The following is a 27,708-nucleotide window of genomic DNA, read 5'->3' as shown; positions in this document are numbered from 1 at the left end:
ACCTATTTTATTTCTTTAATATCAAGTTTCTTATTGGATGTTTATAATTGAATACGCTTAATTATTGGTTGATACGCTATGGTTTTGGAAATACTAGACACAATAATATGATTGGCTAGCGTTAATACTTTGTAATTAAGATAGGTGCGCACCTTTTTTAGTACAAATTTAAACGTAAAATTTTAAATATATCTGAATGAAATAAAAGTTCAAGTATATGAAATAAGTAATTTTATATTCATGAAAAACGAGTTTTTTTCTAAGGTAGTAATGGTTATAAATTTATATCTTAACAATTTTATATTGGTAGTAATTCTTAATATATAGATTTTGCCTGCCTAGTTATTTGTACATAATCAAGGCACCAAAACAAATAGAAGAAAAATCATACCATCGTACCTAATGCCGGGAATGAATATCTAAAAGTTATATGTACGTTATAAGAGCTGATAGGTAAGATTATCGTAATATAAAATTATTTAGTTGATTTTTTACTTTAGACTGTTATATATTTAATATTATATATAACTATTACCTTGTAATTACAATTATATACTATCATGATTTGTAATCTATTATCAGTTACAAAATGAATTTTGTCTTCTGTAAATTTTCGATGTAATCATTATTAATTAATATCATTATATAATTACCATTTAATTAAATAATCTACTATAAATACTAATTATTGGTGATCATACCATTAACATTCATCGTAATAAAAAATCACGTGTTATAAATTATTTTTAAATTTAGAAATTAAAAAATTTGTAAATATTGTTTTAAAAAATTATCTACACACTGAATATCTAATTTTGGTGAGTGATATTTTATAAAATGATATTTTTTTTAAGATCTTTCACTATATGTTATTCAAGTGGCATAAGGTAATAGTGATTAACCTTTTACAGATTGAAGTGCTACAGAATCATGTTGAAGATGTTGAGTTTGTCACAAAATTCTTATTTACGTCAATTTGGATTGAAACACTATTTCAAATATCGCAGTTTCCATTCAAAAAGAAATGTAGCATTTAGTGCTACAAAATACAATAGAAATGTAACAGAAAGTGATGTTAATAAATTTAAAAATGGACAAATTATTCATGGTTTTATAGTAGATGAAATTGCAAAAATAGATGAAGTATATCTAACTGCAGTGAGATTAACTCATTTGGGAACAGGGGCACAGTATTTACATTTAGCCAGAGATGACAGTAATAATGTATTTTCAGTTGGATTTCGTACAACTCCAAAAGATTCTACAGGTTTACCTCATATCCTAGAACATACTACTCTCTGTGGTAGTGAAAGATATCCATGTAGAGACCCATTTTTCAAAATGTTACGGAGATCGTTGGCTACATTTATGAATGCTATGACAGGACCTGATTATACCATATATCCATTTTCTACACAAAATTTGAAAGATTATCGAAATTTACAGTCAGTGTATTTGGATTCTGTATTTAAACCAAATTTAAGAGAACTTGATTTTAAACAGGAAGGATGGAGATTAGAACATGCAGATATTAATGACAAAAATTCCCCTATTATTTTTAAAGGCGTAGTTTTTAATGAGATGAAAGGTGTCTTCAATGAAAATCAAACAATATTAGCTGAAAAATTACTAAATCTTATTTTACCTAATCATACGTATGCAGTAATTTCTGGTGGAGATCCTCTTGTTATTCCTACTTTAAGATATGTTGATCTACTTAATTTCCATCAAATTTATTATCATCCTTCTAACTCTCGATTCTATTCCTATGGCAATTTTCCTTTAGAAGATCATTTAAAATTTATCAATGATCGATACCTCTTTCTAATGGATAAGATAGATACATCTATGTCCAAAGTTCCTTCAGAAAAACGGTGGAACAATCCAAAGAAAGAACATATTACATGTAGGCCAAATCTAATGGCTCCAGATCCTAGTCGACAAGGTAGCATAGCTATTGGTTATTTGTGCAATGATATCACTGATATACAAAAGAATTTTGAAATAAACATTTTATCTCAACTACTGTTAAGAGGTCCAAATTCAGCATTTTTTAAGGCCTTAGTAGAATCAAAACTGGGAACTGCTTTTGGCCCAATGACAGGTTTTGATTGCCATTGTAAAGATACCATATTTGCTGTCAGTTTGCTTGATGTTAAACCAGAAGATTTTGAAAAAGTAGATAAGACTTTTAATGAAACTGTACAGAAAGTTGTTAAAGAAGGTTTTATGGAAGATCATGTTGAGGCTGTCTTACATAGTATTGAGCTTCAACTAAAACATCAAACTTCCAATTTTGGATTGCAATTACTTTTTAACTTAACACCATTATGGAATCACAATGGCGATCTTATACAATCAATGAGAATCAATGAAGCAATTAGGAAATTTAGAGAAGGAATAAAGAACAATCCTAAATATCTTCAAGAATTAGTGAAAGCATATCTAATGGATAATAATCATAGATTGACATTAACAATGCTGCCATATGAGAAATATGATCATGAAAAAGGAGCTGCTGAACATGAATTGTTAGAATCTAAATTAAAACAACTTTCCAAAGAAGAATTAGATCAAATTTATATGGATGGAAAAATTCTTCTTGAAGAACAACAGAAAGAAGAAGATGTAAATGTCCTTCCTACTTTAGAAATAAAAGATATAAAAGAAGATGTAGAACGATATAAATTGGAGGATATGAAGGTAGTTGGTGTTCCTTTACAAGTTGCTACTGAACCAACAAATGGTGTTTGCTATTATCGAGGAATTCTTGGTACACAAGATTTAGCACAGGAATTAAAACCATTGTTGCCACTTTTCAATAATATTATTTCAAAAATGGGTACAAAAAATTATGATTATAGAAATTTTGATCAAATGATACAATTGAAGACTGGTGGTTTAAATTTTATGAATCACATTGTAGAACATAAAAATAACTTATTGCAATATGAAGAAGGAGTATTAATAGAATCTTATTGTCTAGATCGTAATGTAAATGATATGTGGAAATTATGGTTAGAATTGTTCAATAATGTCCAATTATCTGATATTGAGAGATTTACAACATTAGTTAAAATTAATGCTGCAGATTTGATTAACGGTATTGCGAATTTAGGGCACACTTATGCAATGAGTAGTGCAGCCAGTTTGGTCTCACCAGTCACTAAATTCAAGGAAACTCTATCAGGATTACAATATGTCTCAAACATGAAAAAAATAACACAAATGTCAGATTTAAATCCTGTTTTAAGTCAAATGCAAGAAATATCTGATTATATTTTAAATAAACAACACCTGAGATCAGCAATAAATTTATGTACAAATAACAAAGACATGATATTAGAAAGTATCAGTGAATTTTATAGTTCATTGAAAGGTACATCACAAAACACATATACTTTTACACATGGCCAAAATATTGAAATGGAAGATAGCGCTATCCATTATGTATTACCATATGCTGTAAATTATACAGCTAAAGCAATTTTGACTGTACCATATACAAATCCCGATTTCGCACCATTACGAGTACTTTCTAAATTGATCACATCACTTTACTTACATCCAGAAATTCGTGAAAAAGGTGGAGCTTATGCAGGTGGTGCTATATTGTCATCAGATGGAATATTCGCATTTTATTCTTATAGAGATCCTAATTCTACTCGTACTTTAGACTTATTTGAAAAAGCTTATGAATTCTTATTGAAGCATCCATTATCCCAAAGTGATATTGATGAAGCAAAATTAGGAATATTTCAACATCTTGATGCGCCAGTTTCCCCAAGTAATCGTGGAATGATTAAATTTAGATACAACTTAACGGATGATGATATTCAAGAACAAAGAAAAAGAACGAAAAATGTAACTAAAGACCAACTTATGCACGTTCTTACTAAATATTTACAACCTGATCAGAAACATATTAGAGTAGGACGTGCGTTGCTTGGACCAGTTAATCACGATTTATTAAATAGGCATTCAGAAAATTGGAAGGTTCAAAATCAAGAAGAAGAAATTCGAGCAAGAGCAGTCGAATGAATATTTTGTGTTAAAATAAATATTATCTATTAATTATGTCAATCTACTAATTATATTAATTATGAATATTATTATCATATGTAAGCTATTTATTAAAATGAGTATCATTTATGCATATTCATGCACATACACTTATACAGAACAATTTATGTAGTTACCATGAAATGTATTGCAATTCGTTGTAAAATGTTTATATAATAAATGTTATAAAAATTGCTGTCATATATATGTATGCATGCATATATGATGTAGATACAATTATAAAATATAATTGTAGTTACAGGATGATAGTAAAGCTTAAAATATATATAAATTTATATATATATATTTCTTCACATATATTTTTTATATATAGATGGCATATGTAAATAAAAGTATTGCAAATATGTATTTTTTGGATGCATTGAACTTATTTCTTGACACACAGTGGCTTTATAATACTCCAGTTACTGATTTGTTAACTGAAGGAGTACTTGATTTTTTTCCAAAAGAATGGCTGCATGCTTTGCAAATTTTGAAAAATGAAGAACTTAATGATTTTGTTGTAAAAAAAATGACAAAGGTTGGTAAATGGTTAACAGTAAAATAAAACAAACAGTAAAATATAAAATGTACAAATATGTTGATATAATATCACAAATACATTATTTAATTTTTTAGCCAGAATGGTCAAAAACCTTAATAGCTTTTGTTGAAAAGTGTAGATATATTGATCAATTACCAACTATAAACACTGTATTATCAACAACATTACCAAAGGACTTCCAAATAGGTCTTACTTGCAAAAAGCAACATGAAATAATGCATTTGGCACATCTGGTACATATGCATTGTGCACCTCTAAATATTAAAGTTATTATTGATCTTGGTGCAGGTTTGGTAAGAAATCCATATTTATGTAATGCTATTCAGGAAAAATGAAATTTGTATTTCTTTTCTAAAAAATGTTTATGCCATGCTTTCATTCCAGGGATATATTTGCCAATTATTATATCATTTATATGGATATAAAGTTCTAGGATTAGAAAAAAGTCAAGTAAACATAGATAATGCTCGAAAGAGACAACTAAAAAGGTTTCCTGATTCATTAATGCATGTTAAATATAATTGTTGTGATTTAAAATGTAATTCTGTTGAGACAATAGAAACTATTTTAAGTAATGAGTTTCAAGAAAAGTCAAATATTTGTTTGATTGGTTTACATGCTTGTGGAGATCTTAGTATATATGCATCAAAAATATTTCGTGATATGACAGCAGCACGTGTTTTTATTATGGTTCCTTGTTGTTATCATAAGCTTTCAATATCAAAAAGAATAAAAATAAATGTATCAACTGAAAAACAATATTTTAACAATTTCCCTTTATCTAATTGTCTTAAAACTATAATTAATAATACTGATTTTGACATTGGTTCCTTCTTGAGGCAGCCTTTTTTACGACTAGCATGCCAAGAACCAGCAGACAGATGGAATAATATGTCTATTGAAACACACAATGAACATTCCTTTTATGTTCTTGCAAGGGCTGTCCTTCAATTATATGCATTTAAAAGTATGTGTCAATTTTTTATTTCAAATACTATTTACTTAACATTAATGTAAAATATAAAATGTTTTAGATGGATTTTCTCTTAAGAAACGTAAACAAAAAGGAACAAGGAAATCTCAATGTTGCGACTTCAAAGCTTATGTTAAAGATTCGCTAACTAGATACATTTTACAACCACAGGAAGAAGAAGCATTAAAAGAACAAGGTGATATTCTATTAATTTGTCACATTCTAAAAGCTTTCTGTTCTTTTTATGACTCTTTTGGTATATTATATGTTACAAAAATACATTTTCACAAAACTATAATGAATGATTAAGAGGTTATTTTGGTTTTTAGATGTACAACTTAATCTTGATATGCATGAAAAAAACATCATAGAACTATGGGAAAATCACTGTGATAAATTAAAGATTGTAGAAACATATACTGGTTTACAACTGATGTTGCAAGCATCAGCAGAATCATTTGTTTTACAAGATCGATTATGTTGGATGGAAGAACAAGGTTTAGAAGCAAAAATTATTCCTGTAATGAATAAATACTTATCTCCGCGAGCATATGCAATTGTATCACAAAAGAAATAATAAATTTTATAAATTAGCAGTTTTATAAATCGTATTTTTCTATATAATTATAAATTGATCTACAAGTATTATATCTAACTATATCAAATATTTTATCTACATTTTTCTACGACAATAAGTGATTATTTGACTGGTTATGAATTAGAAGATAATAAATTATAATAGAAATAATTTCTAATTTGAAAAATATACTAAGATTAATATGTTCAATAATAAATTATATTTTATCTGTATGGATGAATTTGTGATGCTGCTTTAATATTAGTTTTGATTGCACTTGGAGCTTTACTCATTTGTCCCACTACAAACACATAAAATATATTGGTTGATATTGTGAATATAAACATTAATGTTATAATTAATCAAATTAGAGTGGATTTGCTTACTAGATGGATTTCCTAAAGATCCTTGTCCTGGAGCTTGTTGTTGATTTCCAGGCCTACCTACCATCATCCCACTTGGCACAGAATTTACACCAGATTGAACCATTTGCACAGAATCAGACTAGAAGGACAAAATTATTCCAGATATAATTTCACTCGTCGTAACAATTTTTTAGAACATTCACTTAAGATCACTGGTCACTTTATATGAGATTCGTGTCATAACTAAAGTATTAAAAATATTAACTTAAAAAGAAATTTACCTTTAAACCTTTACCCATACCCACAGCTGCTACAAGAGCATGAGTGTCTGCAGTACTACTTGTCTGGGCTTGAGTTGCTCTAGATCCAGCTTCACTTTCCCATTCCTCACGTGCCTTATTTGCTACATCCCATATATTATTAATGACTTTTGTGTACTGACCCATATGTTTCTGAAAATTATAAAATGCATACATATTTTAAAAGAAAAATAACATTTAGTGTTCCACTCGCTAAATGGACCTACTATGAAATTTATAGTATTTTTAAACCATTAGAGGAAAATTAACTTTTGTATATCAAAATTAAAATGTTTATTAATATCAAGTTGTATTAACATCAACTTAAATAAATATGCAATCTACTACAAATTTACAATAATATTTTTTAAACATAAAAGTTAAGATTTCCTCTAATAGTTTAATGTTAATAAAAAAGCATGTGTTGCTGCAATGTAAATAAATTATAAAATAATTTGTAATTTAAAATTGTACTGAAAAATATGATAATTTAAAGTGCTATTATAGGTAACTAAATACAAAACATGTTAAAATATATAAAGGATATTTTTATGTCTTCAAAATTTGAAAATTATTATATGTATAATTTGTAACTATTTTAATTTCAGTCCAAAGCGAATGGAACTAATAAAAGCTGAAAGCTAGCTGATAGTAGCTTACATTGCAGTCCTAGTTGATGTTTAGTTAGCAGATTAAAAGAGAAATAGAACATCTTATATTATCTTTCGACTTATACAATAAGACAATAGAGAGATATAATTTTATCTCTGTCTTAAAGTACTTTCAAGATTTAAACTCATTAAATCTTCTAATTATTAACAGGAAGTGAAATTTATATAAATATTCATAATTAATTTTTAAAAAGATGTAATATACAAATAAGAAATGGTTTTTCTTACATGTGATGCTTCAAAATTTACATTTGCAGCTTTTGTTTCAAGCTGCATCATTTTTTGTTCTGCTTGAGGTTCCACTTTAGTTCGTAGATAATCTGGTACTAAATCATGAGCAAATGTGGGAATTCTACCTTCGGTTAAACGAAGCAATTCTTCATCTTTCTCTGGACTTAATCTTAATGGTAAAACTGTTAAGTTCCTTAAATGTGGTGCTTTATCATGTCCAAGAATTTTTGAGAGACTGGTCAGCTATAAAAACAGCTTGTTTTAAATTAAATCATTTAAATTAAGCAAAATTGGTTTTATTTAAAAGTTTCAACTACATTAACTCACATGTCCTGAAATAAGTGCAAAATTATCCAAAAAGTTGGGCCAATTCAATGTTTCATATTCATGTTCCAATTTAAATATCATTGCAGCAATTGCAGTCTTTAAATCATTTACTCTCATAATAATAGCCTCCAAAGCGGAATCCAGTTGCTTTTCTTCTCTTTGCATTTTTAATCTTGTTAAAATATAAATAAAAACATATTGTAATATTTTTACATGCATTGTTATTCATCATTATTAAAGCAGCACAAGTAATTGTGTATAAACAATATTATATTTATATTTATTTTATTAAAAATAGCATACTTACTATTAGACGTATAATAATCCAACAAAATTCGTAATTGTTTATTGTGGTATTCTTTTATTAACATCAGTCTTACATTATTACAGCATAAACATTCGTACGCATCTTGTGCATGATCGTTCTCGTACCTCTGATCATGATGGATATTAATCATGAACATAGTAATACACGAAATATAAATCACCACTTTAGGCGTGATGGTGTGGGAAGGGGGGGCACTTCCCGGGAGCGAAGAACATGTCACGTGGTATTTTGCGGTCACATCGGTGATTGGCTCTAGCATAATTGCGCGAAATTTCAAAATGAGATCTCTGATTTGTTTACAATTATAGATGTACGATAAAATATTCTCCGTAAAACGGAGACACGAAGTGTTTTATTTATATATCGGCATACTGAAATGTTAATAGTGTCATATAAATGTTATCGTACATTATTGAGACGTTAGAATTAATTGGCTAAAAGTTAAAATCTACAGATATGAAAAATCTTTGTTTTCGTTTAGTATCTACTTTTGCAACTACCATATCCATGGGCAACTACGCAATAGATTCAGTATGTTTTTCAGTATTATTATGACACGGAGGAAATAAACCCGTTAACCTGTTACGGTAATTACACTGATTTACTTTTATTTGATGAAAATAAAATTACGCTTGCGGGATCACAACCAATCACCAATGCGGTCTCAAAGTACTACATGACCATAATTCCTGGAACGACTTCACGTCTCTTAGTTACTGTTCCGACGTTCTGAACATTGTCCTGAATCTCAATATTCCTATGTCGATGGTATGGTGGAGTGTGTAAATAAAGTCTATTAGACTACTTAATATTTTTCTAAATGAATTAATCAAAATATATTATAGTAAATAATAGTAATATATAAATTTGAGAAAGATTTGATGTTGTACTTCTATTTGAAGTATTTTCATTATTTTTAAGTAAATAATTTTAAATAAATAAATAATATATATATAAAGTAAGATATATATACATATAAAGCAAGAGTGAAATTGCAGAAAAGTTACCTCTCCTTGGATTTCGATGATTTTTCATATGTGTAGAAATCAATATTTAGAAGAACTTTTTCCTATACATATAACACAATGGACGACCAATTATAAGCAGTATTTACTGTAGTGGTATCGACTGTTTTCTGCGAATAACTCGGAAGCTGAAACCGATCATCGGTTAAATGTATAAAAAAAGTTGTTCAAAATGTTGAGTTTTGCAACGTATAGAAAAAGAGGAGGGGAAGTAACTTCTCTGGAGTTTCAACAAAGCAAGTTCCCTTTGCATTTTGACAAATTTTACTTTTAAAGACTGATAAGGAATTATACAAATTTGTAGGTGAATAAAAAATCAAAATTACTAATACAAAGTAAATACAAATAAGCATTAAGAGTAACTCATATGAAAAGTTACAGAAAAGAAGATTTTTTAAATTCAATCACAAGCATAAAAATTGCTTTAAAAAACAGTATTATAATGTTATATATATAAGAGTAAAAATTTTTTATTTAGTATTTATCAAGATCAAAATACTTGGTAAATAACTTTTCACATTATCCTAAGGATATTACTTGGCATGTTTCTAAGTTTAAACATAATTATCTTTGTTATTTCATTTTTATATTTTTTAAATATACTATAATTAAAGCATTATTTATTTTTGACTGCAATAAATTTATTTATAGAAAATATTTATAATCTTTTATTACAACATTTTTATCATTTTGGTGAATTATTGAATAATCAATTTTGAGTGTCACTGTCAGGATTTGCTACTTGTCTTTTAAGCATTATAAAAACCAATGGTGCAACTACTTTCCAGCCAAGTTTTTTAAACATATTTTCAGATGTTGTGTTTCCTTTAACAATAAATAGTACTGTAGAAATCTCTTGTTCTGCAAACTTCTTTGAAAGCATATTTACTACTATTTTTGCATAACCTTTTCCTCTATGTTCCTCTACAGTTTGTACTATTGATAATCCATGCCAATCATTTTGCATGCACCAAGAAACTAAAGAATCATCTTCTTTTAAATATAGTCCTATTCCACCATTCATTTCTACCAGTGTACTTAAGTATTTTAGGGATAACTCTGGGTTTTCCACATCTCTGTGTGGCCATACAGAATGTATTAATGGAATGTTTGATTTATCCAGAGGTTTTATATAACATTCATTTGGTATCCTAAAGAAAAGCAAATAAATTATTGTATATTAGTATTATAGTGGTATACTGATAATATAATAGCAAATACGAATACCAAGTCTTTGTTTTTATACACTCTTCAGCAGACTTAAAATAATAGTTAAATGATAACACTAGATTTGTTTCTACATTTCTCAAATGTTTCAGATTCTCTAGTGCAGTCAGTACACTAGATATAAAACATTCATGAACTGTAACAAAGTTTACTTGTTGATTATAATCTATGACTTTGGTTTCTGTTAACACTTTATTTATAATATCACTGTTTGGATGCAGTGTAAATATTAGTACATTATATTCTGAAAACTATATATATATAGGAAATAATATTTCTTATAATTTCTTTTTACATTTATATATTTACATTTATATAAAATACTTACATTGCTTAGCCCAAGGAAAGTTCCTTGTTCATCATCTCCATATGGGCAATAAATTTGAATAGATATATTTGGATTCCTTTTTTTCCATACAATAGCATTTTCAATCCAGTAATAATACTATAAATAGAAAATTTTATTATGATTTACTGTGGTTTATATATAAGATTTATATTAACAACATTAGGATATGTATTGATTATAAATTGTTTAAACTGAAACTCACATACGCAAAATGTGGCCAGTTATGCTCTGCTTTTTTTTTAATAAGAGACCATTTTTCAAATGGTAAAGGTTGTAAAATATCTACAGCAGAATTTTTTGACATTGTATAATTGAAATTTCTAACCGTAAAATGAAAGCGTATAATTGCGTATAGCTATATATTTTACTACTGTTTTTCAGTGTTACTATCTTGATCTCAACTATCTGAAATGTTGTCCTAGAGTAAATAAAGGAAATGAAATTGATAATAGTCGATAATTATAGAAGTATGTAATATACGATATTAGAACATTAAGAGATATATAATAAATAATAATAATATATATATATATGTACATATATCAATTATCATGCTGTATTCTATAACTTTATATCAAAATTTTAAAATCGTAATAAATAAAAAAAAGTATATTACTATATTTCTGTATAAAAGAGAAAGAAATTATTTCATACACTTATTACATTTATCATATTTAATATAAATAATACTAAATATATTTTAACTTAAAAATTTTATTTATATATAATATATAGTAATCTATAGTAGAATAGATTTAGATATTTAAGAAGAGAAAGAGAGGGAAAAATGATATTTTGCTTGCAGTTTATTGTTTTAGATAAATTGAATTCGTACAAAACAATTGTATTTGACCATAAACCATTAAAATAATAGATCTACAATTTTTAATTTGGGAATTTATTTTTAATTGAATAAGTACTTGCGGGAATTAGTTATTTCTTGTAGCCCTCTAATGGCGAATATCAGAAATATGGTTTAAACATACGTTTAAACTTTATATATTGATAGTCTTCATTAGTGTTTTTTTATAGTTGCAAATTACAGCTGATTGGTGTTTGGCATTCTGGCACCCCATCTCTCTTTACACGGTGCATCTCACTGACATTTCTCTGCTCAGATTTGCTTTTGATATGCCTACTAATACTTATTACAACTGTTTCTGGATATATCCTAGTGTTTTCTTTTGGTTCGTAAAATAAAATGTCGAAAATGAACTCCAAAGATAAAGATAATAAAACATTACATGATAAATTGAAACAATTCTTCCGCATTAACAAAGGTGATTTTATAGAGATTCAATTTTTATAATTAATGATTACATTGTATTATTGATATATTTTGATATCAAATAATGAGACACGCTTTTAATGATAATAAGCTTTTATCTTGTCCTAAGTAAAATAATTCTGTAATTATAATTTATAAATTATAATTGACGATTGCAGTTTATATATTATTTACAGAATGACATTCGTATATATTATTTGTAAACAAATCGATAATAAATTTATTTTTAGGTAATTATAAAAGTCGTGAAGATGTTACATTAACTCATGATCTTGAGAAAGAAATTAGTCCTGAAAGTCCTGTGCATCATCGTACAAAAGTAATTAAAGATTTGTGTGATGCAGTTCTTAATCAACAATGGGAAGATGTAGGTAGATTGTTTATTATAATAAATTTATACTAATATGTCTAACATTATCTATTAAATAATATTTCGTAGTAATATGTTTAAAAATATTATTGATTTCTATCTTTTCATTAGAAAGCAGCTGAAAGATTATGGTATTTGGTACAAGATCTTCTGGAAAAGGATGTGCCTCGTGAGCACAGACATGTGACATTAAACTTTCTGCGATGTCTTGTTCAAGGTCAATATTCTAAATTATCTTCTCTTATGAGAGTGAAGTTCTTTATGGTTGTTAAGGAACACAATATTCCTGAAGATATTGGACCTAGGTAACTATTAAAATGCAATAATTAGAAATTGTTTTATTTTATGAATATTTTAGCTAAGTTGAGGATTATTATGTAGATTGGACCTTTTACAAAGCTTAACAGAAAATGGAAAAGATATATTGCACCTAGAGGAAAGAATGGGACCTTTCTTATTAGATTGGATGCCTGTTGTAACAGCAGGAGATGGAAAAAGGGGGGCTGAGTTTTTATCGCTTCTTGTTAATGTCATAAAATTTAACTCAGCATATATTGATGAAGATATTATATCAGGCCTTGTTCAGTAAATATTTTATAATTTAATATAAGTAAATCAACAATTATGGTAGACATTATAAAATAAATACTTCATATTTTATATTCTTAGGTATATTTGCCATCTATGTTATTATAGCAATAGCAGTGAAGTTGTTTCTGGATGCTTAGAAGCTTTGGATGCAATCGTTTGTTACAGCAATTTACAATCTGATTCATTACAAACTTTTATCATAGCATTATGTGGAAGTGTTAATGTTGAAACATACTGTCAAATAAGTTGGAAGGTACATCACAAAATTTTATGAAGTTTAAATAATATTAATTTAAATAAAAATTATAATTTAGAAATACTTCAATCTCAAATATGTATGACTTTTTGTAGATAATGCGTAACTTATTAGGTACACATATGGGTCATTCTGCACTATATACAATGTGTCGTTTGCTACAAGATACAAATTTTCAGAGAGATGTTCGTTTACTTAGAGGTGCAGTATTTTATGTAAATATGGGTCTTTGGGGGACTCATAGAATTCCAAAACTAGAATGTACTCCTACATCAGTTTTACCTTCATTTTATCAAGTAAGTAATAAAAATCTAGTATAATCTTTATATGTTTTCATGTAATTCACTGTTTATTGCTTTGTTATTTTATAAGGCTTTAAAATGTAATCATCCAATTGTTATGTATGAAGTCACATTATCAATTCAAAGATTAGTAAATAAATATGGTGCTGAGTTATGGGACCCCACATGGAGTATTATTCTTGATATTATTGAAGAAGTTATTTCTCATACAGGTAAAATTTAAAACTGTGAAATTCGATGTAAATATTAGGTTTTTATTAATAATGTATTCTGTTCTTAGAAACTAGTAATCAACCTGCAACCAGACAAGTTTCAGTGAGTTTACATGAAACGATAAATAGCATTGAAAATTTATTGGATAGTAACTATTATAATGGTTGTATTCAACGATTTTATGATCTCGTTGAACGATGTAGTGATGCAAGACCTGTAATTATTATATTTTTAATGTAAATATAACACTAAATATTTTTTCCATGCCAAAATATAAAATTATTTTTTTTAGGAAGGTTCCATTTTGAAATTAATCGAATATCGAGCACGTACTATAGGAGCTACACATCATCTATGGCAATCCAAATTAGCAAATTTGATGGAGCGTTATTATAAAATTGAAACGCGTACTAATGTTAGAATGAAAGTTCTTGATGTTTTAACAAACGTCGTTCAAGTTAATAGGTATATAAAATGACATTTTGTAAAAATTAAATAAATTTTGTAATTCTCGTTTCTTTCAATAGATCTAGATATGAAGATGAATTAATTGAGCGAATAATTGTGCCATATTTTCAACATGTCGATATGGATTCGGATATTACAATTCGTAATGGTGTTGCACATTTACTTGTTGACCTTTGTCTTGAGTGTGATACAAAAAGATGTTTAGAACTTTTAGATATACTGGAGAAGGTATATAATTCTTTAGATATTTATTTACATAAAACATTATTTTTAATATAACATATTCAAATTAAAAATGTATGTTAAGGTAATCAACAAACCATTCACTTCTGACACTCCAGTTACGAAAGATGTCGATATTAAAGATGTAAAGACTGCAATTGTTGGTGTGATAAAAATATTAACATCAAAAATTTATTATTTACCATCAAGTCATGCCATACGTGCTTACAAAGTTTTAGTCAATCATCTGGAGCAACATTACAAAGAACCAACCGTCTTCCATGACATTTCTACCATTCGATACTTGGTAATAAATATAAATGATGTAAATGATGTAATAAATACAAAATATTTTAATCTCTAACTTTTTAGTGGTAATACGTTAACATTTTAGTGTATCTTATATTTTAGTGTATCTTATTATAAAATTATTATGCATTTTAGATTTTTGAATGTTTTTTAAAAATTAGAGCGAATACGCTTTATCATCTTGGATTTCCGGATGCTCAAAATGCATCCGTGATAAAGTTCAGCCCATATCTAGTTTTAGAACATGCAACAACTGAACGAATGAATAGTGGAGGAGGTGGCAGTAGTCCTCCACCAGTTAGTCCAGCTCCATTACAGCATTTATCTTGTCAAATTACTCATATGTCATTGGCACATGCATGTAAAGCGGTTATTTCCTGTATTAAATCAGAAAAAGGTTTATATTATACATATTTTCAATTATTATATAATTATTTATTTATGAAAGTTGGGAGTTGAATTTAAAATTTATTGGTTTTACAGATTGGAAAGTTTTGCAACTTGTATTAAAAGAATTGCCTCAAGTAATGCAAAATAGAGCATTAATATTATCACGACATACAAACGATATTGACTTCTTTGCAACTGCACTTTGTTCCATGGTACATTATCTTATTCTCTTCCTTAAACATTCCAACAAATTTATTTTGATATATTTTTATAGGTCAGTGATAAAAGTTTGAGACTTCCAGAGTCTCTCTACAATGTTCCTCCAAAATTTACTCTTTCAGAGTTTCGCGTTCATGTTTTTCCAGTATTAGCATCATTAGCTTCATATCATGCACATCTGGAACCTAATTTGCAACAGCGTTTGATAAAGTGTTTAGAAGTAAGAAAATAAAATTCAATTCTTAAAATTAATACACTGATGCAATGTTTGTAGCTAGGTAAATTTTTTAAATATTGTCACTTTTTAGGTTGGTTTAACAGCAAAGTGTGCAAGTCAGTGTGTTACTAGTCTTACAACTTGTATTTTAGAAATGCGTGATGCAATGAACAAACTTCTATCTGAAGTACTTTTAAATTTATCAAAAATTTCAGCAACAGTACATATAGCTATACCAATTTTGGAATTTCTGTCTAGTAAGTATTAAAAACTTTAACAACCAATAAGTTTAATCGTGAGATACATATGTATTTATATATCTTTTCCTTGCAGCTCTTACTAGGCTTCCAAAAGTTTTTGCAAGTTTTATTGGAGACCAATACATGTCTGTCTTTGCAATTTTATTACCATATACAAATCCTTTCAAATATGATCATTATACAGTATCATTAGCACATCATGTAATTGCTGTATGGTTTTTGAAATGTCGACTACCATTTCGTAGAGATTTTGTTAGATTTATTACTACAGTATGTACATTATTAACATGCTATTATTAGTCTATTGTTAGCTATTATTCTTAATAATGAAACTATGACTCTTTTTTAATATACAGGGTTTGAAGGCAAATGTAATAGTTCCCTTTGAAGAGGGACATTTAATGAAATCAGATTTTAACTTCATAAATGAAGATTCTTCAAATAGAAAACGTAGTTCAAGCTTAACAGAGCAGGTATAAAAATTAATAAAATTATATTCGTTTATTATCGTTTTTTAATCCATTATTTACTGTTATATTTTTATTTATAGGGTAGTAGGGGTAGGAGAGAGAGACCTATAATGGCTAATCGTATGATAGGAGACAATAAAGTTTCAGATTTAAAGCCTCCAATTGATGAGGCTTTAATGACTTTTCATGTGGAGCTTACTGAAACTTGTATTGATCTTATGGCTCGATACACATTTTCAACTTATTCAGCTCGACCTAAAAGGTAAATTTATAAATTTTCATGTTTTATTAATTATGAAATATATATATATATAAATAAGTATAACTTATCTTTATTAGACTAGCAGCAGCCGATTTTCTACTTAAAGAGGGTCAATCAATGACATGGCTACTTGGTAACAAACTTATTACAGTAACAACAAGTGGTTGTAGCAATAAAGCAATGCGAAATGGACTTTGTGATAATTGTTGGGTTGTATGTAAACCTGGTCCTCAATCTCCTGAACATTCGAAAACATCTCAATCAACTTTAAGACGAGCATCGAGTACAGAGGTATTGTTAACATGCATTATTGATATTATTTACATAATTATTTTGCTATTAGTTACAAATTGTTCTAAAATATAAAATGATAATATATAATAGACAGCAAAAGAGGACAAATTGTCTAGGCAGTCTTCTGGAGGTCATGGGAGCTCTACTGCAAACACAGCTGCAAATTCCCCAACAGAAGAATCAAAGAAAGCATCGGAAGATTTAGATTTAACAAAAAAAGACCATTCTTCAGAAAAAATGGAAAAAGATCAAGCAGAATCATCAAAATTAGAACAAATACTTAATAGTGAGAAACAAGAAGAACATGTGCTCTGTGCTTGTTGGTGTCAGGGTTGGGCTGAGATATATGTACGTAGACCTACAGGTGATATGTCTTGGATAATGAGGATTCAGAACTCTATGCAATTTGAAACAAATGTAGACTTTCCTGTGTATGATATAATGGCTTTATATAGGCCAAATCAAGATTTATTGCAAAAGCAGCAAGAATCTACATCAGAGTGTTCTGGAGATGAAGCAGAGGTAGTTTCAAAATATATTATTTAAAAATTATGTAAAAAAATGTACAATTCTTTCTCTCTTTCTATAGGACACTGCAGATAAAAGTATGGATCAAATACGGTGTGATCATAATATTATGAAATCTGTGATATCTTCTGTATCATCAGGTCCAATCGCAATACCCGGTTCACCGGCTCGACCGAGTCCTTCAAGGCAAAGTTCACGCGATAGTTTAGAGAGTTTAGAGGATGGTGAAGATGGTATGATTAAGCATTATTATACTTTAATTGTCGTAATAAACAAATAATAAAATGGGTATATTAAAAAGTAAAAATTATTGGTAGATTTACGTCGTTCTCGAAATCCCGTACGCAGATCAAATTCTAGTCCTGAAATGAGTGCTAATTGGAAGAATCCATTCTTGAATAAAGAAAAACTAAGCAATTTGCAACAAGTAGACCGAGATCTTTTATCTACAGATATAGAAGTCAAACTTGATGCCGAACTAAAAAAACCTGCGAAAACTACATATGCAAAAGATATGAGGTATTATTTGTTTAACAAATAATAGTGTATTCTATTATTTTAATAGATTTTAATAATAATTTTCATTAGCTTTGTAAATATAATAATAAAGATATATTTATACAGAGTTAGTTGTGAAGCTATACCAGAAGAGATGTTTGGCATGGGTACAACACCTCCATCAGAAAATGCATCAGATCATCCAACTGCATTACGATCTCAACGTTCTTATCCAGGTGCAACACAAGTCACTCAAATTATTACGACTACTAGCAATACTGTTCCTCCATCACCTACTACCATACAGGTATAGTATTATTTTTTTAGCCTCTTGAGCATGAAAAGCCACTTCCAGTTTATGTATTCAAGTAAATAAAGTTTGCAATATGTCTTAATTACAAAAACCTTTTGTCTATTTTTACAGGTTCAAGGAAACTTTTTGGGAGTACAGGGACGCGCAACACAAATTCAGTCATCTGTTGCAAAGCCTCCACAATCACCTACACAAATTTATCCTCGTTTATCTAGTCTTGACTCTGGTCAAAAACAAATGCCATTAGGATCAGATAGTAAACCACCTATTGGACGCAATCATTTAGCTGATAAGGTATCATTGATTATATTTATTCTTAAATACTCTGTTTTAAAAGGAAAATACATATACACATATCTGTTTGTAGCAAAAGGATGAGAAACCTGATCCTTCTATGTTACCTCCTTTGCCATTACCTTTTCGTGATAGAGGTCATACAATTTCTGTAATGAGCCCCGTAAAAAAGTCCCGTGGAGAATGGGATAATATTCGTAGAGGAAACTCGCCACGAGTAAAAGAAACACCTAAAACTAGTATCAATCCGAGGTAATGATACAATACTTTTAAATACAAATATTCGGTAATTATCTTTGTGTTCTAATATAAAATTTATATTTAAATTATAAATTACAGTTTTGTGTTTTTGCAACTGTATCATACAGCACATTTTGGTTCGCCTTCAGAAAAACCTTTATTGGTTCCACAGACAACGGCTGTACAAAGAGCAGTGACAAATTTAGATAGAATACAACCATATGAAACCCATAAAATTGGCGTTCTTTATGTTGGTCCAGGGCAAGCTTCTAATGAAACTGAAATTTTAGCTAATCAACATGGATCACTTCGATATACAGAATTTTTACAACGATTAGGAACGTTAGTCAGATTGAAGGACGTTGATGAAAGTGTGTTTTTGGGAGGTTTAGATCGTAATGGTGAAAACGGAAACTTTGCATATATTTGGCAAGACGATGTTACACAGGTTGAAATAAATTTCTATAATTTTTGTTATTTTATATTTTTGATAATGTAATTTTATATAATTTTATCAGGTGGCATTTCATGTTGCTACGTTGATGCCAACAAAATTAAGTGATCCGAAATGCACATCTAAAAAACAACATATTGGAAATAATTATGTTACTGTTGTTTATAATGAATCTGGAGAACCATATAATATACAAACTGTAAAGGTATGTTTTATTATAGTATCTCATTGTAAAGTATGATATGTACTAATATTTGTGTTGCTTTCTTAGGGACAGTTCAATTATGCATGTGTTGTAATTCAGCCCCTAGATCATGGTACTAATCAAGTTACAGTTCAAGTAAAAGAAGAATTAGTTAAACATATTCGACATAGTGAACCAAAAATTATTTCTGATCAAAATTTAGCTATTTTATCTCGACAGTTAGCTCTTCATGCCAATGTAAGTTTTATAAAAAAATATACTAATTGTAATTATATTGTACTATTCGTATACTATTCAATGTTTTTCCAATATATAAAAAAAATTAAATTAACATTAATTTAATACCGTATTTGTTTTATTATAGCTTTGTCTTAAATTATATTACAATGAAATTTATAGTTTCTCTTCTCTGTTCTAGCTTGCTTCAATGGTTTCATCATCATTGGAACAAAATAGTCACAATCCATATGCTTCTAATTGGTTAGAACGTTTACGACATATTAAACGACTTAGGAATCGTGTGTTGCAAGAAACAAACAATAATCCAGATAGAACAACTGATGATTTATCACCAAGATCGAACAAACGTATTTATATGGATGATTTTACTGAGTATACAACATGATTTGATTTTAATAAAGAAGTTATTTAATAATTGTAATTAATATGATTCATGTTTGTTATTGCGATAATTAAGTATTCTTTCTGCAAACTACAAAGAAGATAATTATTCTAAGTACAAATATTTCTCATATTTTATATTCAAATTTCAGTTAATTCATTAATATAAATTTTTAATTTTGTGATAAATAAAAGAACGAGTATGTAATATTATTCTACTATAATTATGTATTGTTATTTTAATATTCAATATAAAATAATACTATCTATTTAATTTATTTCGTTCCTCAAGATTGTAAATAAATTCGACAAAATCGGTTTCAAACAAATCGTTAGGAAAAATTCACAATTTTAGAAAATGCATTTATATTAGTAAAAATGAATTTTATATTTAAAAATAATAAAAATATTCGCCTGATATTATGAATATTTATTTCATATTGATTGGTAGAAATTTGCCGTAGAGGTTATATTTTATTTTGTAAGTTGGTAATACAAACAGCGCTTAAACCACGATCATATAAACAGGTCTCTCGATATCCATACACTATACCCCAAGCCTAGGGAATATTCTAAAATTGAGTCATGAAAAATTAACATGGAAGACAGGAAGGTCCTCGTTCTATGCATGCGTGAGATGCCATAAATGTCTCAAATAGGGACAGAGATACTCTACTCATCTCTGTCTATCTCGCAAAACGAGAACTTTGTTGTCTTCCATGTTGCCTTTTCACAACTCAAAAGAGGGGTGGTTTTCCCTAGCGAGTGTCTAGACATGATCGTAGTTCAGACTCTAGACCTGTTTATATGACCGTCGCAGCTTAACTATAAAGAAGTTCACGTGAGAACTACGTACAAAATCGTTGACAGATATAAGCGCCTCTGCCCACATAATTAAGAAACTCACGGGTCGATTTTCCGTACATCAACATCCTTATAGTACTGTCAGTCTCGTTTGGTCCTGTCAGCTGGTGAAGAAGGGGAGACTGGAACGATAAAAATGGTAAATGTATTTTCAATTACTGAAACTACAATTATTTGGACATATGTTATGTTTTTTTTATATTGATAGTTTATTGACTTTTTAGTCGTTCGCTGAGAAAATATCGTCGATTATGCAAAGACCAGGACAGGACCCTGTTGCCAAGGACGATGTACCTTGGTGGATGAAGTATGCTGGACGAGGACTCGGCACCGTGGGTAGTATAAGTATGTTTTGTAACATAACATGTATTGTGAGATATACATCATTATGGAATTAACTTACTGTCATTACTTTCTTTTACAGTAAACTTCTTATATTTTTTAGAATTTACATAAAAAAAATGTATATAATAATTCATGTTTTGTATAGACATACAGTATTAACATACAATATGCATTTATGGTTTGTGATTTTTCTATACTTACGACTAATTATATAGAACTTAAACATCTTAAATCATCTATTATTATCACTATAAACATTTTTATTACTTATCTTTATGTTATTGACGCAATAGTTATTTATGATTTTTGTGAATTTGTTATAGTTGCAATTATTCTTGGAGGATGGAATTGTTTATCAATTCTGATGGGTTCGGTAGATTGCCTAATAAGTGGTATGTGGCAAATGGTGGCTGGTTTTATAGTTGCAACAATAGAAGCACCATGTTGCTGTCTATTTATTGATTATGTACAAAACTTAAGTGATTGGGTGGAAAAGAGACCATATTGGAATAGAGCAGCTGGATATTGTATGTAAGTTTAAATTATATTTTTAATGAAATATTTAAGTTATAAATCTATATTTTTTTTCTATAGTGATGTGCATAGATAATTAAATGAGAATGCATCATAATAGAGAAAATTTTAAACCGAGTTTCTTTTATGGCTGGGAGATAGAAAATTAACTATGTTATTGTTATATTATTTTTCTTTCCTTTAATATTAATTTATATTGCTACTGTTTAGATATAATGTATTGTTTTATTTTTAGAATGGCAATTCCTTCAGTCCTCCTTTGTTTTGGAATGAGTAGCTTATTTGGCAGTGGTCTAATATTTGCGACAGGTGTAATATATGGACTAATGTCACTTGGGCGAAAGTAAGTTACATCTGTTTAATTTATTATTTTAAGAGATATATCATTCATATTGAAATTACATATATCATACAGATACACTTTTATAGGTATAAACAATTTATACTAATAAGTATATTGCTTTGTTTCAATTCTAAAAAATTAGTATAATTTTTTATACGATTATTTTATTCAGTTAAGGAAATAAATTGTATGGTGTGTTGTTATCATGTGTGCACATGTTATTTGCTTTTGGGTGGAAGACTAATTTTGTTACATTATCTCATATTTGTTTATATTTATGTTTGAATTTGTTGCTATGGTTTTTGGGTACTATTTATAATACATAAATTAACTAACATAATTTCCATTTCATATTATGAAGTTCCATAAAGTATATATCATTCATACAAAGCAACACAAAATGTATCATTTTCCTTTTATTTAACATACGTTACAAGCTATGTACTATTAAAATATAATAGTAAAGTATATAATATTTGTCGTATGTAATACTTAATTTTTCGTTACTAATACACTAATCATAACAGAGGAACCAGGCCCGACCCAGCAGGAATGACGTCGGGTGTGAGTTCCCCACAGGGTACTGTACCTCCTACTACAGATCACCATACAACTCTCGTGGAAGATCCTGATGTCTGGAGGCCTACATAAATCATCAAACATTCATTGCACCACTTCTCTAACCAGGCAATAATAAATAAAATTTAATGTCATTTTTACACTTGTAGTTTTCTAGATACCACATTTTTAAATACCACATTACATTTTTAGATTTATGGCTAGATTTTAATGTTATAATTATGATCAATGTATTTGACAATATGAGTTTAATTTATCTAATACATTACAATGAAATTGTCATTTCTGTGTGCAATGGTTTTTTCGCTAATTTACTTGAAAAAATTGAATTATTTGATTTAATAATACATATATTATTTTTATTCTATGTAAGTTAAAACTCATAAATTAATTATGCTGCAATGAAAGGCTTAAATGTGTGTATGCTTAAGCTTAAGAATATTAGTTCATAATTTTAAACAATTATTTACCTATACACAAACGTTCTTTTAATTCTATGAAAATAACACACATAGCTTTGGAAAATACACATTTAGCTTTGGATTTCTTGCATTGGAAACACATGTTTGCTTTGTTTTTATATTTTTGAGATATAGTGTATGACTTATATCAATGAGTTGCATGATATTGCCAGCTTCTTTTACCTATAATTTTATATACATTTGGATTTCAGCACATTATTTTCAATTTTAAATACCATCCCTTAATACTTCTTTGTTAAATACTATTCTTTATGAATAGTATAGGTTCTTTTTAGATATAGTTATAAAATGTTTAAAATAATATTGAAATTTTTGCTATAACGTAACATTTTATATTATTAAAGCGTCTTTATAGGTATGTGTTCTATAATACAAAATTTATATTTTGTATATACATATAACGACAGTAATAAATAATAATTAAATAAATAAATAAATTAATAATTTATGAATTTTTAGGGCACCACTTCGTGAAATGAGATCAGCAGCGACGAATATCGAGGTTCCTTCATCGAGTATGCAAGCTACACTTGTTGAAAATGCTCAACCAATGAGTTTTACCAATAGACCAGATAGTAATGTTTAAATTCACGACATTAATTGGCAAAAGAATTCATTTTCTGGTATGAATGGTGATGAATGTTGACTTGGTAAAATATTCAATAATTGAGCCTATGAATATGCATTGTTTGAAACACTTATTATTTAGTCCTACTAATATTCTAATATTTTATCATCTTCAATTTATGATACTGTAAATTGCTTATATTATTTGTGCTGATATATAGGTGAAGTAGTTAGGTCATTTTTTCCTTTTCATACATAATTTTTAATTTAGGTTCAGTTGTGGACTTCGATATCAATAGAGCATTAGTGATATTAACCCATTATTTACTAAACCATTATTATATATATAAAAGTTACATTATTTCAGTTTTTTATTTGAAATAATGCCAAAGTTAAAGACTGCTATAGAAATTATATTCTGATAGTATTCATAGGCTTGATTTCTTGTGCTCCTACTTGTCTATTGTGTGTCATAATGTTCATAAAGAATGAAATTGGTAAGGAAAAAATAATCTTACGTTAGTTGATTTTGGATGTAGTTATCTATTTAAATTTTACATTTTAAATTGATGAAGTGTAATATTTTGAACTAAAATAACACTTCCAAAATCAAAATATCCTAAGACTTTAAGACGAATCATTCATAAGTTATAGAAGGTGGACGAGTCATAACATATAAGCTTTATTTTCATTTATTCATGTATTGTATACATATATATGTGGGATAAGTTATATAGTTAGAACAATCCTCCATTTGTTTATTATTTAGGATAAAAAATTAATCTATAAATTAAGAATTGATCTAAATCCAATAATATTGCACTTCATTTTTTTCTAGAAAAACAGCATTATATATATATTTTATATAAATCAATCTTTTATTTTGTGAATGAAATTTGCAATATTTTGCAAAAAAGATTATTTTGGATAGACTTTTCTTCAAAATTGATATTTGATGGATGCAAGAATTAATTTATATGAAAAATTAAATATATATGTAATTTAAAAAGAGAGACATTGTTCGACTTCGATGTATTATTACATTTAACATGAAAAAGAGGAAACAAAAAGATAGATTATGTAACTTTTCTTTTTATTATTTTATCCTACCTTGAATAAAGAAAATATATATGGAAATATAAGTATATGGATTACTTCGTTTATTTTTTCTGCGAAATTATTTGTACATATACATGTATACATACATACATTTGAATTTACTTCGTAATCGTTTCATTCGATATTTATATTTATATATATGGTATCTACTCCCATATGATATTTTTGATTCCAAAACTTCCAAACATAATTTTTTGTACCTTCTATATTTTTGTAGCTAAATCTGAATGATATATGGCAGAGAGTATTACTGATCAGATGTACTGGTATATTTTAGTGTGTATAATGTAGTTTTTGTTCAAAATTACAAAATTGTAAATATATAATATTCTGATTATTTCGATAATGTTTATATCAGATTTTATTCTATTCAAAATTGTTTTAATCAGAATCAGATGTATCAATGACTTCCTCATTTTTATAGACATTTTGAACTTCTTTCCCTCTTCAATCCATATCATGTATTTTTAATCGAATAAGCATTTATTTCTTAATCGAAACTGTCAAATTACTCGACCATTATCTCTCCCTACATTCCCATTTTTTAATTAATTTATTTATTAAGTATACAAGACTCTAGAAATATTTAACCAGGTACCAATTTTTTAAATCTTTGATGATTTTAGTGTTGCGTTTGCCAAATAAATTCAGTTTAAATCCACTTCTAGACGTATGTAAATTATTGTATTTATATAGTGCGTATTATAAAGTTACTGTTTATTGTGATTTTCGTGTAGCATTTTATTGTGATTGTTTATAATTAAGTAAACTTTTAGCAATTTATGTTCATATATGATAAATAATATACTATATCATACGCAATGTTAATTAGCATGCATTAAAAGAAATAGGAGCATATTATGTAACTTGATTATATCACATGTAGTTTCTGTACTCAATCTGAATCGAAAATTTCCGACTTTCATATTTTATCATCTATGATTTATTTTAAGATTACAAAATGCTTCTTTTAAATTTAAATTACGTATTTTAAAAAATATAATAAAATCAGGGTATACTTACCTTGATAACATCATTAGTGTCAAATATTTTTATGTAATGTTTAATAGGAAAAAAATGATATAAAGAATGTATGATATTAGTGAGAGATTAAATTAGAAGCAAATATTCGGCGCTAAGTGATTTTATTTTACTTTCATTGCATAAATTTTGAAGAATATTTAGTGTTTACACAATGAGAGACGATACTTGAGCAAATTCAACATCAAGAAAATAATATAAAAAGGAAAAAAAATGTTAAAATAAATTTTCAAATGAATGATGTATAAAATGTACGATAAGTTACATGAGGCATTTTATTGTTGTTATTGGTAGGACAGGAATATATTTATAATAATTTTCTGTCATAAGGAAATGTGTTCAAAAGTATATGTCGCATGCGTATTTGACCAACTATTATTGAGAAGGATTAAACATTTATAGTAACATACATTATTTGCTATATAGGTTAGTGGATTATGAATAAATTTTAAGAGTACATACTGTCTTCGAAATATACCAAAATATACATATGTAGATATTCAACTTCCATTAAATAGAAACCCAATCGAAATATTTATAATGCTTAATGCACTATCACGATTTCAAGCCAATATGATATGTATACACGGAAGAAAATAGACTTATTTTAAACATATGTCTATTTAATTAAAAATATCCTGTTATAAATATGTTTAATCTTGGGAGTAGAAATTTATAAATAAAAGGTTCGGATATACACCGCTATGTATGTATTACATTAATAATTACATGAATAAATTAATAAGCTTGATTATTCGTTACATACATGTATAGTAAAATTGTCAATAAATATTAAAATTACATTAAAAGTATTATATTTGAATAATTTTAACTAAAGTGGTAAAATTTACTATAACTAAACCTTTTAAATTTCATTCTTATAATTCTTTTTTTTTCGACCGTATTACTTATGTATTATATTTTACATGATTCTTTTTTTAAAAATCGCGTTTTTTATTTTAGTAAGTAAATTGTAAGTAAATTGTCAACCAATCATAAAGAAGGATTTGATATGACCAATGAAAGTATTCAAAAAATTTCGTAAGTTATTCGTTCTTTATACATTTTGTTCAAACGTGCGAAAATTCATATTATTTTATAAACGTACGATTAAATAAATTTTTTATTATTCAAGAGATTTAATTGATACAGTGTTTTTTTTATGAAATAGATAAATGATGGTGTAGGGTAAAATTCGCACTCAATTTAGTTTAGTTAGTTTAGTTATGGTACGTGGAATAAATAATACGATAACGATATTGTGTAAAATTTCAGTGCATTTGTTTATTATCTCAATATTTGTCTAAAAAAACATCGATATATATAGCAATAATCTAAATAATATAGAACATTATACAACTTTTATATTTTTATACTTTATCGCTGAAAAAAAAGACAATGATATTGTTATTTATAAAATATTATCATATTAATTTAATATCAATTAAAAATTACAATTCATATGTATAGAAACGAATGCTGAATGTGAGTGTTTGTAGCACGAATCGATGTGCTTTGTCTCGAAAAAGTTCCAATAAAATCAAATCGTAA

General features: G+C 27.6%; 6 protein-coding genes across 7 annotated transcripts; 4 read left to right on the top strand and 2 right to left on the bottom strand.

Annotated features, from left to right (window-relative positions):
• Positions 1-222: 222 nt before the first annotated feature.
• Positions 223-4,265, top strand: LOC138178571 (presequence protease, mitochondrial). Its single transcript, XM_069110555.1, has 2 exons — positions 223-453; positions 912-4,265. Exons 1-2 carry the CDS (start codon positions 431-433, stop codon positions 4,039-4,041), a joined length of 3,153 nt encoding a protein of 1,050 aa, XP_068966656.1. The 5' UTR covers positions 223-430; the 3' UTR covers positions 4,042-4,265.
• Positions 4,266-4,426: 161 nt separating this feature from the next.
• On the top strand, positions 4,427-6,177 carry LOC138178038 (methyltransferase-like protein 25B). The gene is made up of 5 exons (XM_069109440.1): positions 4,427-4,603; positions 4,702-4,920; positions 5,012-5,594; positions 5,662-5,856; positions 5,930-6,177. The coding sequence occupies exons 1-5, from the start codon at positions 4,427-4,429 to the stop codon at positions 6,175-6,177; spliced, it is 1,422 nt and encodes a 473-aa protein (XP_068965541.1).
• Positions 4,647-8,590, bottom strand: MED8 (mediator complex subunit 8). The gene is made up of 6 exons (XM_069110586.1): positions 8,378-8,590; positions 8,071-8,242; positions 7,741-7,986; positions 6,824-6,994; positions 6,564-6,681; positions 4,647-6,478 (listed from the first exon to the last, which is right to left on the bottom strand). The coding sequence occupies exons 2-6, from the start codon at positions 8,233-8,235 to the stop codon at positions 6,402-6,404; spliced, it is 777 nt and encodes a 258-aa protein (XP_068966687.1). The 5' UTR covers positions 8,236-8,242; positions 8,378-8,590; the 3' UTR covers positions 4,647-6,401.
• Positions 8,591-9,420: 830 nt separating this feature from the next.
• LOC138178582 (uncharacterized) lies at positions 9,421-12,030 on the bottom strand. The gene is made up of 5 exons (XM_069110580.1): positions 11,920-12,030; positions 11,202-11,417; positions 10,979-11,095; positions 10,651-10,901; positions 9,421-10,574 (listed from the first exon to the last, which is right to left on the bottom strand). Exons 2-5 carry the CDS (start codon positions 11,301-11,303, stop codon positions 10,133-10,135), a joined length of 912 nt encoding a protein of 303 aa, XP_068966681.1. The 5' UTR covers positions 11,304-11,417; positions 11,920-12,030; the 3' UTR covers positions 9,421-10,132.
• Positions 12,031-12,055: 25 nt separating this feature from the next.
• On the top strand, positions 12,056-20,502 carry gig (TSC complex subunit tuberin). Its single transcript, XM_069110551.1, has 29 exons — positions 12,056-12,279; positions 12,518-12,654; positions 12,769-12,962; positions 13,039-13,242; positions 13,327-13,501; positions 13,600-13,800; positions 13,877-14,018; positions 14,087-14,235; positions 14,312-14,484; positions 14,547-14,715; positions 14,795-15,016; positions 15,154-15,415; positions 15,502-15,620; positions 15,683-15,847; positions 15,936-16,101; positions 16,178-16,374; positions 16,461-16,577; positions 16,655-16,836; positions 16,914-17,127; positions 17,221-17,652; positions 17,720-17,891; positions 17,976-18,177; positions 18,283-18,463; positions 18,581-18,763; positions 18,837-19,015; positions 19,103-19,451; positions 19,522-19,662; positions 19,729-19,899; positions 20,081-20,502. The coding sequence occupies exons 1-29, from the start codon at positions 12,201-12,203 to the stop codon at positions 20,285-20,287; spliced, it is 5,484 nt and encodes a 1,827-aa protein (XP_068966652.1). The 5' UTR covers positions 12,056-12,200; the 3' UTR covers positions 20,288-20,502.
• A 580-nt stretch (positions 20,503-21,082) lies between these two features.
• On the top strand, positions 21,083-26,966 carry fwe (calcium channel flower). Of its 2 annotated transcripts, XM_069132920.1 has the most exons (6): positions 21,084-21,286; positions 21,372-21,492; positions 21,816-22,023; positions 22,262-22,369; positions 22,897-23,056; positions 23,890-26,966. In XM_069132920.1, the coding sequence occupies exons 1-5, from the start codon at positions 21,284-21,286 to the stop codon at positions 23,018-23,020; spliced, it is 564 nt and encodes a 187-aa protein (XP_068989021.1). In that variant the 5' UTR covers positions 21,084-21,283; the 3' UTR covers positions 23,021-23,056; positions 23,890-26,966. The 2 variants fall into 2 exon arrangements, with proteins under 2 accessions (XP_068989020.1, XP_068989021.1); XM_069132919.1 differs by lacking the exon at positions 22,897-23,056 and having other exon boundaries at positions 21,083-21,286.
• The last annotated feature ends 742 nt before the right edge of the window (positions 26,967-27,708 follow it).

Source organism: Bombus flavifrons, chromosome 3 (assembly GCF_040668555.2).
Source record: "Bombus flavifrons isolate JBK064 chromosome 3, iyBomFlav1_principal, whole genome shotgun sequence".
Lineage (NCBI taxonomy): Eukaryota > Metazoa > Arthropoda > Insecta > Hymenoptera > Apidae > Bombus > Bombus flavifrons.
The sequence above is the reverse complement of the archived record's forward strand: the minus strand, read 5'-3'. Positions and strand labels throughout refer to the sequence as shown.

What these genes read in the sequence shown, in the direction of transcription:
- LOC138178571 (XM_069110555.1), top strand. Translation starts at nt 431, where the DNA reads ATGTACGTTATAAGAGCTGATAG. An exon ending in TACGTTATAAGAGCTGATAG is followed by an intron (nt 454 to 911) that starts GTAAGATTATCG and finishes AACCTTTTACAG; the next exon opens with ATTGAAGTGCTACAGAATCA.
- LOC138178038 (XM_069109440.1), top strand. Translation starts at nt 4,427, where the DNA reads ATGTATTTTTTGGATGCATTGAACTTATTTCTTGACACACAGTGGCTT. An exon ending in TCAATTATATGCATTTAAAA is followed by an intron (nt 5,595 to 5,661) that starts GTATGTGTCAAT and finishes AAAATGTTTTAG; the next exon opens with ATGGATTTTCTCTTAAGAAA. An exon ending in TTCTTTTTATGACTCTTTTG is followed by an intron (nt 5,857 to 5,929) that starts GTATATTATATG and finishes TTTGGTTTTTAG; the next exon opens with ATGTACAACTTAATCTTGAT.
- MED8 (XM_069110586.1), bottom strand. Translation starts at nt 8,235, where the DNA reads ATGCAAAGAGAAGAAAAGCAACTGGATTCCGCTTTGGAGGCTATTATT. An exon ending in GTATGGGTAAAGGTTTAAAG is followed by an intron (nt 6,682 to 6,823) that starts GTAAATTTCTTT and finishes TTGTCCTTCTAG; the next exon opens with TCTGATTCTGTGCAAATGGT. An exon ending in ATCTTTAGGAAATCCATCTA is followed by an intron (nt 6,479 to 6,563) that starts GTAAGCAAATCC and finishes ATGTGTTTGTAG; the next exon opens with TGGGACAAATGAGTAAAGCT.
- LOC138178582 (XM_069110580.1), bottom strand. Translation starts at nt 11,303, where the DNA reads ATGTCAAAAAATTCTGCTGTAGATATTTTACAACCTTTACCATTTGAA. An exon ending in ACTGGCCACATTTTGCGTAT is followed by an intron (nt 11,096 to 11,201) that starts GTGAGTTTCAGT and finishes TTCTATTTATAG; the next exon opens with TATTATTACTGGATTGAAAA. An exon ending in CTTTCCTTGGGCTAAGCAAT is followed by an intron (nt 10,902 to 10,978) that starts GTAAGTATTTTA and finishes ATATATATATAG; the next exon opens with TTTTCAGAATATAATGTACT.
- gig (XM_069110551.1), top strand. Translation starts at nt 12,201, where the DNA reads ATGTCGAAAATGAACTCCAAAGATAAAGATAATAAAACATTACATGAT. An exon ending in ATTATATCAGGCCTTGTTCA is followed by an intron (nt 13,243 to 13,326) that starts GTAAATATTTTA and finishes TTATATTCTTAG; the next exon opens with GTATATTTGCCATCTATGTT. An exon ending in CATCACCTACTACCATACAG is followed by an intron (nt 18,464 to 18,580) that starts GTATAGTATTAT and finishes CTATTTTTACAG; the next exon opens with GTTCAAGGAAACTTTTTGGG.
- fwe (XM_069132919.1), top strand. An exon ending in CGGCACCGTGGGTAGTATAA is followed by an intron (nt 21,493 to 21,815) that starts GTATGTTTTGTA and finishes AATTTGTTATAG; the next exon opens with TTGCAATTATTCTTGGAGGA. An exon ending in CTAATGTCACTTGGGCGAAA is followed by an intron (nt 22,370 to 23,889) that starts GTAAGTTACATC and finishes ATGAATTTTTAG; the next exon opens with GGCACCACTTCGTGAAATGA.